This window comes from Eleutherodactylus coqui, chromosome 3 (genome assembly GCF_035609145.1).
Source record: "Eleutherodactylus coqui strain aEleCoq1 chromosome 3, aEleCoq1.hap1, whole genome shotgun sequence".
NCBI lineage: Eukaryota > Metazoa > Chordata > Amphibia > Anura > Eleutherodactylidae > Eleutherodactylus > Eleutherodactylus coqui.
The window spans coordinates 158,154,362-158,168,489 of NC_089839.1; the positions used below are offsets into that span (position 1 = coordinate 158,154,362).

General features: G+C 43.0%; 1 protein-coding gene across 1 annotated transcript in view; it reads right to left on the reverse strand.

The window, feature by feature from the left end:
• POLR3H (RNA polymerase III subunit H) overlaps positions 1-14,128 on the reverse strand; it is a 34,212-nt gene continuing 20,084 nt past the window's right edge. The window contains exons 4-7 of the mRNA XM_066596431.1: positions 13,393-13,479; positions 10,988-11,051; positions 8,394-8,601; positions 1-1,197 (exon numbers count right to left, since the gene is read on the reverse strand). Of these exons, the coding sequence (XP_066452528.1) occupies positions 1,144-1,197; positions 8,394-8,601; positions 10,988-11,051; positions 13,393-13,479 (413 nt within the window). The 3' untranslated portion in view covers positions 1-1,143. The remainder of the gene's footprint in view (positions 1,198-8,393; positions 8,602-10,987; positions 11,052-13,392; positions 13,480-14,128) is intronic.

Genomic DNA, 14,128 nt, shown 5'->3' on the forward strand with positions numbered 1-14,128 from the left:
TGAACTTTTATGCACTTTTTTTTATTCATCTTAAGTTTAGGTTTCCTTTTAAGATTTAAAAATACAATAATCCATTATAAATGAGTATTGAACATGTTCTGTTGCAATAAGTGATGCGTGTAACTGTACTCCAAGGGTTGGGTCACTCTGTGGATTTTAGCACAAATTTCATGTTCAATTCCTATGAATGGGAATCTGCGTGGTCTTCACGATGTGGATTTGAAATCTGTATCATGAAAAAAAAAAAGGAGTGACATGGCACTTCTTAACACGGATCCGCATTGGAAATTCCACATGCGAATTTTGCTCATTCACAAGGGTGAAATCCACATGTGGATCCGCATCAAAGTCCACAGCCTAGCCGCAAATCTTTGCCATGGTTCCAGAGGCAGAATCAGTACACAAAAATCCATGCTGGTTTCCACAGTGTGAACATAACTTACGTAATGATATCTGTATACAAAATCACCTGCACAAAAGGTTAAAAAAGAAGCAAAATAAAATATTACATAGTTTTATATTAGACGAAGTTAAGTTACAACAGCCATCATATTTCTTAATGGTCTTCTTACACAGGAGGACTGTCAGGCGCTTCAGTCCCCGACAGTTGTCCCAACAATAATCGCTTCTGTGCTTTCACAGTTATCGGTCAGTAAATGGATGCGTAGAGGACCTTAAATCGCTTCGGCCACCCGTCTCCATTCACAGTAAACAGCCCGTCTTCGTACATGAATGACTGTCTGTTTACGCAGGCTGGTCGTCGTTTAATTTGTATGTCTGCATAAACTGAACAATAAACGAATTATTGTTCGTTCAGTCGCTGCCAGCATTTACAGTGAATGATTACCATTTAGATTTCCACTGTGAGAATCTGAATGAGGATAGTCCCTGACGTAGAAGATTGCTTATGCAGAAAAATAAATAAATTGCACTCTTCAATAAAGAGTCCGCACAAAACTTCTCTTGAATTCTCCCAACTGAAATTAATATTTACATTCTACTGAAGACAGTAAACGCAACAAATCTTGACTCCGTTCTGTTGTATAAAAATGAAGACATCATCCTGGTAACCGGCTTGGCTCCAACTGTTTCATAAAAAGTTTCTTCAAGTCAGAGAAAAGCTGTAAACAGATTCCTTGATCCTCAGTTGTTAGTCCACCAGGAAAGAAGACCCAGCCCAGGTTCACTTATGGAACCCTAATGAATGGAGAACAAAAACCAAGACTTAGTATTACATTAGAAGAAAAGGGGAAAAAACAACATGTAATTAGAGATGAGCGAGCGTACTCGTTAAGGCAAACTACTCGAGCGAGTAGTGCCTTATGCGAGTACCTGCCCGCTCGTCTCTAAAGATTCGGCTGCCGGCGGGGGAGAGCGGTGAGTTGCAGGGGTTAGCAGGAAGGAGCGAGGGGGAGAGGGTGAGAGAGAGATCTCCCCCACGTTCCTACCCGCTCCCCCCTGCCGCTCCCGGCCCTCCGCCGGCACCTGAATCTTTAGAGACGAGCGGGCAGGTACTCGCATAAGGCACTACTCGCTTGAGTAGTTTGCCTTAGCGAGTATGCTCGCTCATCTCTACATGTAATGCGTTTCCTTTACACATTTAAACTTTTTATGGTGCCGTGGGTTCTTGGTAGCTTGGATAATTTTCACACTTTTGACATGTTTATAGATATAGAAACTATATTGTAAAATAAAAAAAATTCTGAAAGCAGATGCCTGGCAGATTGTCAAAAGTCACTCAGCAAATTAACGAAAAATTGCATGAAAGCGCCTTTGCAAATAATGTGTGATTTTTTTTGGTAAAAACTGTATAAAAATTCATATTTGTGGTTAGAAGTCTGAGTTAACCAGAAAATCAGGTGCACAACTATTCCTAAAAATAAAAGTTCAAGATATTCAGATTTTACACATATCACTTATGCCTACACACCTATATATTTACACAAAATCATCAAAAATTAAAAGACCCAAAGTCTTGTTTTAAACTGGAAAAAGTAACAACTTAAATAACTTTACAGAACAGGGATTACCCTCTCTGAACAGCATTTACCCCAAATCCCTCCATACAGTATTTGCTGAAAGCAGACAACCTGACGATTGCAGTTATGTTAATACCATAGTTTGTAAGGCTACATGCACATGGATTGAGAAAAAAAAAGAGTTTCTGCCGAGATTCTGCCGTCCGTGTGCTGTCCAGGACCCCACACACGTACATGTGCTATTTTCGTCCAAGAATTGGTAAAAAAATAGGAAACGCTGCAAATTTTTTTTGCATAAATCAGGTAGGATGAAACGTAATCTTCGGGACTCTACACAGCATTTTGGCAATCCAAGAATAACTGAGCAAAATAGGCCAATGTTTGCATATTAAAGGGGTTGTCCCGCGGCAGCAAGTGGGTCTATACACTTCTGTATGGCCATATTAATGCACTTTGTAATGTACATTGTGCATTAATTATGAGACATACAGAAGTTATAAAAAGTTTTTCACTTACCTGCTCCGCTGCTGGCGTCCTCGTCTCCATGGTTGCCGTCTAATTTTCGCCGTCTAATGGCCAAATTAGACGCGCTTGCGCAGTCCGGGTCTTCTTATCTTCTCAATGGGGCTCCGTGTAGCTCCGCCCCGTCACGTGCCGATTCCAGCCAATCAGGAGGCTGGAATCGGCAATGGACCGCACAGAAGAGCTGCGGTCCACGGAGGAAGCAGCCCCCGGCGGCCATCTTCAACCGGTAAGTATAGAAGTCACCGGAGCACGGGGATTCAGGTAAGCGCTGAGCGATTTTTTTTTTAACCCCTGCATCGGGGTTGTCTCGCGCCGAACGGGGGGGGGGGGGGGGGGGTTGAAAAAAAAAGAAAACCCGTTTCGGCGCGGGACAACCCCTTTAAAAACATGGTTCAGTGGGAGGCGGAGCCTGACCACTGAGTGTGATGGTAGCCCGAGTCTGCAGCTCCGTCACATATGTCCCCTATTTAGCATCAATTCAGCTATCCCCAGCTGGAAAATGGTGAAGATTGGAAAAGTTGAGATTCGAACTATTGTGGGGACTCCAATTTCCACCAAGAATCAAGCAGACCTACAGAGATTCCTTTAAAAAAAAAGGAGCACTTCACTCACTATCCGGGGCTCAAAGATGGCACCAGCCTCAGTAGATGAGGAGCACCTTATTGCACATTCTGAACTGGAGAGCAACACGGAGGGAGAACAACGTGACACAACTCTAGCTGATATCATTGATGCCTGGCAGTCATTCAACCCTTCTTCAAGAGATTATTCCTTTTCTCAGTTGGATAAGACACACCAACATATGGCTTGATTACATATTCATCTCTCGAAATCTAGTCCCCACTATCCAATATACAAAAATTGGCAACATAACCATATCTAAGCATGCTCCAGTTTCAGTCTCCCTGTCTCCAGCCTCCCTCTGTGTCAGAGATTGGAGATGGAGACTGAATGAATGTCTTCTGGACCAAGGGGAAGCATACCAAACTATCTCCTCGCACTTAGAGCATTCATTTTTTTCAAGACAACACACAAACCCCTGATTGCCATTCCATGGTCTGGAAAACCCATAAGGCTTATATTATGAGTATCTTCATCGCCCCTAGGTCTAAAATAAAAGAAACAAAAGAAAGAAAAAATAGACAAATATACTTCGTCAAATATCTGTGCTCGAACATATTTCCAAACAAACAAAAGCCATTTTGGTCCAATCGAAGTTGATATTCTTACGAAAAAAAGCCATCAGAGACAGGGCTGGAACCCTTCTTACTAACACATCTGGAAAGGTCCAAGCTTTTCAATCCTCCTAAGCGGACCTGTACAATCTAAACACAGATAGCTCAACTCAATTCGTAGCCAAAAGAGATCAAGCTATATGCACCACTTTAGACTCACTCTGCCTTCCCTCCTTAAAGGGGTTGTCCCGCGGCAGCAAGTGGGTCTATACACTTCTGTATGGCCATAATAATGCACTTTGTAATATACATTGTGCATTAATTATGAGCCATACAGAAGTTATAAAAAGTTTTATACTTACCTGCTCCGTTGCTGGCGTCCTCGTCTCCATGGTGCCGACTAATTTTCGGCCTCCGATGGCCAAATTAGCCGCGTTTGCGCAGTCCGGGTCTTCTGCTGTCTTCAATGGGGCCGCTCGTGCAGAATGCCGCCTCCGTGTAGCTCCGCCCCGTCACGTGCCGATTCCAGCCAATCAGGAGGCTGGAATCGGCAATGGACCGCACAGAAGAGCTGCGGTCCACGGAGGAAGAGGATCCCGGCGGCCATCTTCAGCCGGTAAGTATAAAAGTCACCGGAGCGCGGGGATTAAGGTAAGCGCTGAGCGGTTTTTTTTTTAAGTCCCTGCATCGGGGTTGTCTCGCGCCGAACAGGGGGGGGGGTTGAAAAAAAAAAAACCCGTTTCGGCGCGGGACAACCCCTTTAAATGCAAATGCAGCCCTGGAATTGGTAGCTTCAATTTCTTTAGACAAACCTAGTCTGTTGTCAATAGCTTCCCTTTGAGAAAAAGTCCAGGCTCCGGGGGATTGCTATTAGATTTTATTAGAAAAAAATGTTAAAACACCCTTATCCCATATCTAGGCCAATCGTTAAACATATTATTAACCCTTTCCAATCCAATTTTGGATTCAGGGTTTCCTAAAAGGCTTTCTCTCTTTGCTGTTATACAGCGGTGCCATCTGCTGGCTAAAGCCAGTGTGTGTGCGCCAGAGAGGCTCTGACAGCAGAGTGGCTGGCAATAGACGGTAAGAATACCCTGTCGGACGTCTTCTGACATCGGAGCTGTACAAGCTTCTATCAGAATGTAAGAAGATGTCAGACAATGGATTGGAAAGGGTTAAATTCTGTGTCCCTGGAGAAGAACAAGAGGCTCATATTACTTTAATACATAAAGAAGGAAAGGATCCAGAATTTTCTGGAAGTTACAAACCAATTTCACTCCTAAATCTAGATGTTAAAATATGGGAGAAACTGTTATCGCGAAGAATAAATATATCCCACAATTATTGAAGCACAGATGAGGTTTTTCGCACGTAGGGAGGTTAGAGACAACTGGTCCTGCCTTCTACATGCTATTAACTCCTCAATGAGCGCTATGTACTAAAAACGGAAGTATAACTTTCACTACAAGAGCCGGCAGTCACCTGACCGCCGGGATTCCCTGCTACAGCAGAGCTGCAAGGTCATAGCAGACCCTGATCAGCTCTGCCAGTGACTAATATCATTACAGGGGATGTTTTCTCCTGTAGTGGGAAATTATCAAGTTAAAAAAACAAACAAACATGTGACTGTCCTCCAGAGGTCTTGTATGATGTCATGGGGGCCATAGATGGTAAAAAAAAGTAATTACATAAGAAAAACAAAATTACAGAATAAAATAAAAGTATGTACAAAGAAAAAGAAAATAACCCAGAACCGTCTCCGCATGCGCCCTGTAATCCAAAACCAAACATATTATATGTCAAAACGTCTGAAACAAAATGAGGAACCTGTTCCCATACCTTATTTTAGTGTAAATTAATAAATTTAACCCCTTCCCGCTTTATGACATACATTTACATCATGCAGCGTTGGGGTGACAGCTGTAATCGGCCGCGCGGACAATTGCAGCTATTAACCCTTTAAATGCCGTTGTCAATTCTGAATCATATTTACCCCGCACGGTAAACATTGTCCGAAAAAAAATTAAATAAAGAACGCCAGAAATGTACTTTTTCAGTTACCCTGTCTCACAGAAAAAATGCAATAAAAAGCGATCAAAAAGCTGTATGCACTCCAAAATACCAATGTAAACTAGAGGATGTCTCGCTAAAAATGAGCCCTCGCACAACTACATGGATGGAAAAATAAAAAAGTTATTGCGCGTAGAAGATGGCGGCAGAAAATAAAAAATTAAATGTCTTTGAAAAAAAATAAAAGTAAAAAAAAAGCCATACAAGTTTGGTATCATAGTAATCGCACTGACTCATAGAATAAAGTTATTATGTCATTTTGCAGTTTATGTGCCGTAGAAATAAGACGCTCTGAAAGATGGCAGAACGTCGTGGGTTTTTTTTTCATTTTACTACACTTAGAATTTTTTTAAACGTTTTTCAGTCCATTTTGAAAAATAAAACTCGTCCCGCAAAAAACAAGCCTGCATACAGCGACGACGATGGATAAATAAATGAGCTATGATCTTTTAAAAGGGGAGAGGAAAACAGAAAATGGAAAAGGGCTGCGTCATTAAGGGGTTAAAAAAATAACTATAAATGTTAAAAAAATATCTTTTCTTTTGCTTTTTACCACCAATAAAACTAAAAAGTTAAAAACATATTAAAAATATAGCCCTATATGTCACGGAATTAAAAAAAAACACAGCAAAAATAAAATCCCTAAAAATTGTCTGGTCCTTTAGGTACAACACAGCCTGGTCCTTAAGAGGTTAATGTCTTTTATCAAGTTCGCCATCACCACGTCCTCCAGAGAGAGTTCCATAGTCTCACTGCTCTTCTAGACAAAAAAAAGCTGTCCGTCCCCTAAGGTGCGCACCTCTCCAATCTCACATAGTATAAATATTTCTGTTGATGGTTGGTTATCATCCACATGCACTAAAGCTTAGGGAGGAAGACACATTTATGGCGACATTATACACTATACAATGGGATGCTGATATACACAGGAGACATCGAGGATTCATTTCGGAAGTAAATACTAATAACAAACATTCTATGTTTTTATGCAGAATGAACTCTTAGGCCTCATGTCCACGGGCAAAAGAAGAATTAAAATCCACAGCGGATTTTAACTCTTCTCCCCCCCCCGCGGATCCGCACCCCATAGGGATGCATTGACCCGCGGATGGTCAGTAAAAGTGATTTTTTAAAAATGGAGCATGAAAAAATCTGGACCATGCTCCATTTTCGTGCGGGTCTCCCGCGGGGACGGCTCCCGCGGGCTTCTATTGAAGCCTATGGAAGCCGTCCGGATCCGCGGGAGACAAAAATCGGAATTTACTCACCCGCTCCGGTTCTTCCCTTCGCCGCGGCGCCATCTTCACTCCGTCGCGGCCGGATCTTTTTTCTTCGGGCCGGCGCATGCGCAGGGCACGTCACTGACGTCATCCTGCGCATCCGCCGAGCCGAAGAAAGAAGATCCGGCCGCGACGGAGAGAAGATGACGCCGCGGCGAAAAGGAGATCCGGAACGGGCGGGAGGTAAGTTTATTCTTATTTATTCTCATTTTCAGCGCTCATGTCCGCGGGGCAGGAGGGACCCGCTCCGGATTCTCCATGTAGAATCCGGAGCGGGCCTGATTTTCCCCGTGGACATGAGGCCTTAATCTTCATTTATCCATTTTTTGGGAAAATATAACATTTTGATTGATTTTTATTCCATTTTTTTCTGGATTAACAAAACCTGCAATTCTGGCATGTTTTTTATTTTTAATGGCATTCACCATGCGGTATAAATGTTACATTAATTCTGCAGGCCATTACAATTATGTCAATACCAAATTCATATATTTTTCTTCCTTTTTCACTTTTTTAACCCCTTAACGCTACAGGACGTAAGGTTATGCCATGGCAGCATGGTATTTAACGCGACAGGGCGTAACTTTACATCATGTGGATGGTGCGGGATTAGAAGTGAGCCCGCATTATCGGACAGCGGAAGCCGGCCTCCCACTGCAACAGTGGGGGTACATGAGGACAGTGACCTCCATGGTTAACCTCCTACATGCCACAATGTATTTACATCACAGCATGTAAAGAATTCACAAAGGGAAAGTGCTTTATCTGTGATGTCATTGGACCCCCGCTATGTAATTGCAGAAGGCCGACGGGTTGCCATGGCAATACGACGCCAGAAACTGGCGTCCTGCTTTGCCATTGCCTATAATCGCTATTACAAGCGATAAGTCACTGCAGTACATAAGTCATGCAATGCTTTATCATAGCTGCGATGGATCAAGTCCTCTTCAGGGACATAAACAATGTAAAAATGTAAAAAATTGTGTAAAAAGAAAAAGACGTAAAAAAAATACCAAAACCCATTAGGTTTTTGGCCAGTCGTTAAGGCGTAAAATAACCACCCAAATGAACAAGCAAATATGTCAACGTCTGCTTTGGTGAATGACTTCTACCTCCATGTAAAAGTACCCTTAGCAAGAAAGTTTAGTCAGAGAATCCCTAGTGTAGGACTATGTAACACTCTATGGTACAGAATGAAACTCTACACATAAATTTCATTGTTCTAGAAGCTCAAACTTATTTGGCATCTCCACTAAAGAGAAAGGATTATAAGAAAAAATAATGGATACTGGACTGCTAGACTGTTTTCTCTCTCTTCTTTTGCTTATAACAGTACTTTGGTTACCCACCATCCCCCCTCTTACCACTAATGTGTAGGGTGCCTCTTTGCGTTGTGTCTCTTCTGCAGCTGTGGAAGAGGATGACTCAGTAGCACTTGGTCCAGTCGGAGAGGTGTCAATGAAAGTTTCATCTACGACACGGAACCGGATATCTTCACCAATATCCATGTACAGATCATGAGCTCCTTCGTCCGTTTCATATTCCCATACCCAAACTTGTTCTGCCTCATCACTGGAGTAAACAGGTAAAGGACAAATACTAGCTAAGGTGCAAACATTTAACGAGCTTTCCGGAGTTCGACTGGTTGACCAGGATTAGAAAACATGGCTGCTTTCTTCTAAAATCAGCGCCAAACCTTCCCACTGGTTAAGTGTGGTACTATAGATCAACCCTTTTACTTAAAATGAGCAGAGCTGCAATACCAGAGATAAGCTATGGACAAGTGTGGCGCTGTTCCTGGAAGAAAACAACAATGTTTTTGTAGTTTTGTAAAACAGCTTTAAGTTGTAATTGTTTTTAAGCGGTGTCTATGCGTGACCATGTTGCTACTAATAAACTATTTCCCGTTGGCTGCACAGAGGCCATGGGACCTCATGGCTTCTAATACTGCAAAAACAGCTCCAGATCTATTTAATGAAGCAGTCAAGTGGCCTCTATAGAGAGCCGGTGCTCCATACAACATGTGGGTAGGAGGGCGAAGGAGGACATGTATGGCCTGAGTCATGGCTGCAACATTTCTGTGTGGCTGTGGCTAGCAAGAGGGAGTGTGTGTGTATGTGTGTGTGGGAGGGGGGGGGGGTAAGACCATAATACCTTTTAGTATAACCTAGAACACAGTGATAAGCCAGTGTTGACCGTGCTATATCTCCTCCCTCATCTCTACCCATGCTCTCCACTCTGCTAATGACAGACTAATGCTGCATTCACACAGAACGTTATTGTTCAGAAAATCACTAAAACGAGAGAAACTGAATGATACCTGTTCTGCTTAAACACAAGCCAACGGCTGAGCGACGAATGAGAATCATGAGGTTCTTGGTTGTCATTCAGTTTCAGCCGCCATAAAAACCAGTGCCGGCTTGGGCACTTCTCGTGCAGTTTAAACACTGCTCGTCAGTGTTTCACATTCTCGTTGATAATCGTGCAGCCTAAGTACGCTGCTCGAGCGAGTTAGTGATGACATCACCAGCTCATTCGCTTGGATAAACAAGAATCCTGTGTAAAAGTTACTCACCAACCCCAACTTCCCACCTGTCTCCAAGATTTCTCCAAAGCGGCACCAGCTCTCTAGAATGCGCTACCCCAGACAGTCACAGTTTTAAGTGTACCCTAAAAGCACACCTTATCAGAGGGGCCTACCATATTCCCTACTCTTACTTTTCCCCACTTTCCCCGCATCTACACTTCCCATTGGAAGCCTGACCCCCTTCTTCCCACTTTATCCCTCACACAACCTATTGCAATTCTTACCTATTTATGCACAAATACGGCTGGTGACCGGCTCATACAGCTTCTCGGTTTATATGTGTAGCACCCTATATTTGTTTGTTTTGCTGGACTGTATAGAACAAGCTTTCATACGCCGTGTCCCCACTATTTCCTTCCAGTCTGTAGGCTCTATAGTTCTATAGTGGGAACTGTGCATCGGTTTAATACTGTATGTTACTTTGCGTATGTTCCCTCTGATTTATAATGCGCTACGGAATATGTTGGTGCTATGTAATGAATTATTGTTATCATCATTATACGTTAATTGGGTGCTGCACCTGAGGAACAATACAACTGTGACAGGAGTCATCGATAAGCATTAGAGTCCTGAAAAGGAATACAGTTCTACAAAAAGTACGAGTTGAGATAAGGCTTACGCTTCGAGTGTCAGATACAACAGAGCTCCAACTGCTATGAAGATACATTTAGAAATTAACACAAAGTTCCCTAACTTAGGCCCAATGTCCATGGGCAAATCGGATTCTACATGCATGAACCCACAGCCAAGGAAACTGCCTACCCATCCAGGTCTTCTGCTCTACACGTCCGGGTCTTCTATATTGTTCACTGCGGCTGTGTGTGGAAGCGCCGGCCGGCGCGCAGCCATACATGCGCAGTGGAGTTTTTTCTTTTTAAACTCCACTTTCTCACGGAGTCTGCGGCCTATCTGCAAGTACATTGCCGGGTGGGCAATAGACGGGCTGTGGATCTGACTGCTTTCACTGACTTCAATGGAAGCTGTCCGTGCGGGAACCGCACTGAAATGGAGCATGCTGCGATCTGTTTTCCGGACTAAAAGGTCGTCAAAATAAATCTGCATGCTTTAAATCATGTGCAGACGCCCATGCTTCCCTATGGGCGGCTTGGTTTGCAGATCTTCTGTGCAGGTGACCCGCGTGGATTCCGCAGATCGGAACCGCCCGTGGACATTGGGTCTAAAAAGGACATGGTGATAACAGGTGAAGATTAAACTGGGGGTTTCCCTCATCATATCAGGTCTATTTGATTTTGTTACCAAGTTGAATATACCTTGTCTTGAAACTCTTCTAAACATCTGGGATGTATAAGGGTTGATGAAGAACAGCGAATACAGTAATGAGCCCACACTACAGATGTCTGGAAAGGATACAATTTAGCAGGTTGCTGCAGGGACTCGGGAGGTATCACGATATCATCAAAAAAGCCAAGAGATACTGAGGAAAAAGAAGACTGAATTATTATCATGTCTTTTCTGTAAAGCCAAAATAAGACAGATGTCACGTAAAATAACACGCTGCAGTCCTTCCTACCAAAGACACATTGCTTCAGGGAACAAAATGTTTAGATGAGGCTGCCAGTTGCATAAATTACCACGGCCGTGGAATATCTTCAGCAGGCCAAGCAGATCAGTAAATATTGTATGCATTAGGCTGCGATCACGCTGGCGTTAGGGTCAGTTCAGGGTTTTCGTGTCTCTGCTGCGTTTTTGGAAGAGAGAAACTGAAATAAAACAGGGGGAAAACATTCCATTTTTTTCTCCCATGGATTTCAATGGGGTTTCAAAAAACACAAAGCAAATGGCAAGAATTTAGTTTGCTTCCATTCCATCTGCTTTCCGTTTTTTTTTAACCCTATTGAAATATATGTTGGAAAAAAGGGATCCTTTTTTTCCCCCTTTTTTGTTTTAATTCAGTTTCTCTCCTCCAAAAATGGAGCAGAGAGATGGAAACCCTGAACTGACCCTAACGCAGGGGTGAGAGCAGCCCTAGGCCGGTGACCCTGCATACCTATAATGACCACAGAGACTTGCAGGCGGCAATTCACAGTAGTTTTTTTTGTTTATTTGTATTTCCCGCACAGTCGCTTAGCGACAACGTGGGTACACAGCCCATACGCAATGTTAATTGCGTATGGGCTGCAGGTCAGACGCCTCCATTGACATCAATGGAGGCCGTCTGTGCAGAATCCACAGCAAAATAGAGCATGCTGTGAATTTCCTTCCACTCACATAATAGGTAATTCGTATCCGCGAGTGTGAACGACAAATTGAGAATCCATGCCTTTCAATGCCCGCATTTTACCACGGATCGTCTGATTGGGCGGTGATCACAGAATCCACAATACAAATCTGCTCGTGCGAGCCCGGCCTCACATGGGCAGCAATGATCATTTTACAGCTGGGATTATATACACAGATGTCGGTCGGATTAGGTCAGCAACTAAGGTTCTGTTCACAAAGAACTTTTCAGTTACTTTCGACACATACGCCAGAAATCTCCCAGTGTCTGCTGAATGTAAACCACAGATCTGTGCAACTGTACAACATATCGCCATTGACTCACCTGTAAAGTATGTTTCTATGCAGATTGGCTGTACTGAAAAGCATAGTCACATATACTTTTCAGTGCAACTGCAAAAAAGAAAGCTATGCTAAAGCAAAACCCCTCCCCAAAGTGTATACCACGCAGATGGTGTGTGGGTACGCCATTTCGTTGAGTGTGTTCTTTGTTGTTGACCTCGTAGAGGCCTGCACAGAAATGTCACCTCTGATGCGCCGGCTCTGCTCTGCACATGTGCCGGCTGGGTAGCAGCCGGCACATAGCAGAGCGGAGGAGATGAGTTGCGGTGGAGCACGGCTCACATCCCGCTGCGAGAATTCTTGCAGTTGGATTCGACCCGGCCATCTGCATGAGGCCTTATTAGTGTTTTTTTCAGCTTTGTCTTTATATACTGCTGGAGTTTTCATTATTAATTTTACATATATATATATATATATATATATATATATATTTATTTATTTATTTGATGTGCCAAAAGTCATGGGATAGCAGTATGTAAATTGATTACAAAGTAGTGTTATCTCAGAGGGCAGCTTGGGAATGAGGCGTCATCTTTCGAGTGAGGTTAAACACTGGTCAGCATGCTAATGGCAAGGCAATGTGAAATATCGGAGTTCAAATGAGATGTGATAATGAGTACCAGACAGGTGGGACATTCCATTTCCGAAGTTGTGCGGGCATTTAACATTCCTCGATCCATAGTGTCACGCATGTATCGGGAATGCATGATTGAAAACATTACTACCCACGGTGGACAGCGCAGTGGTGCTTAATGATCATGAGTGGCGGTGTCTGGCTAGAATTGTCCGTGTGAACAAAAATCACATCCACATTCAATGCAGGAGGCCCTACACACATATACTGCTGGCGAGTGCAGTGGTTTTTTTAGCTTCCGTGGGATATGCGAGCAGAAGACCCACCAGAGTGCTTCCGGTAACACCACAGCACCAGACACAACACCTCACCTGGGCTAATTTCTTTTCCCATGACTTTAGGCATGTCAGTATATGATGCCTGTCAATAGGAGTTATCAATCAAGGGTATAAAAAAAGAGTTGATATTAAAAGTAGAATTTGGAACATTAATTATGACCTGGCTGTCTAGCAAAATAATTGTCCACTGTTAAATGTTTTTCGCCACAAAAAAATAACACTTTAGAAGACATTATGGACATCTTCATAAGAGTTTTGCTGCATGGATAATCCGTCACACTTACCATGAACTCCTTCGGGGCTACAGCCTTTGATTTTTCCCATTAGGATCTCATCAAGGAAAGGGTGGAAGACAACATATCGGAAATGGACTGAAAAGTAAATACAAGACTATGACATCAAGTATTTATCCAATAAAAATACAAAGGGTGAGGCTTGATCAAAATAAGTGCAAAGGAAAGGTAGAGGCCTATGAGCCAATCATGGTGCATCTATCATTAAAGGGGACTCTGAAAAACGAAAAATGGAATCTGAATGGTTGTACTTTTTCTTTGCACTTGGTTTGATAAATCCCGCAGTGTGCCTCCAGAACACCAAATCATTTTTAGAAGGGCTTGTCCCAGTTATTTTGCGGTTTCAAATTCCTGCCCCTCTCAGCCCAAACTATACCTGGTAATTACACTTACTGTGATGCCCGGAGTACCTTTTCAACACCGCAGCTTCTAGCCCGGTGACATCCCGTCAAGTTATCATGTGGGCTTTTAGCGTAGAAGCCCCCCCCCCGTTTACAGAACGTCACTGATGATGTCCCATGTCGGACCTCCTATTGGCTGCAGCAGTCATGTGGATAAACAACCACTTCTCTGTTGCAGACAAAGAATAAACAAACCACTGGAGGACCAGAGCAGCCCCTTTACATTTTAATTATAAAATAATTAGATTTCAAAGAAGTTTGAGCGTTCAAGTAACAAATAACTATATAAAATAACTAATATTTATACTAAAAGAGTAACAGCAGCT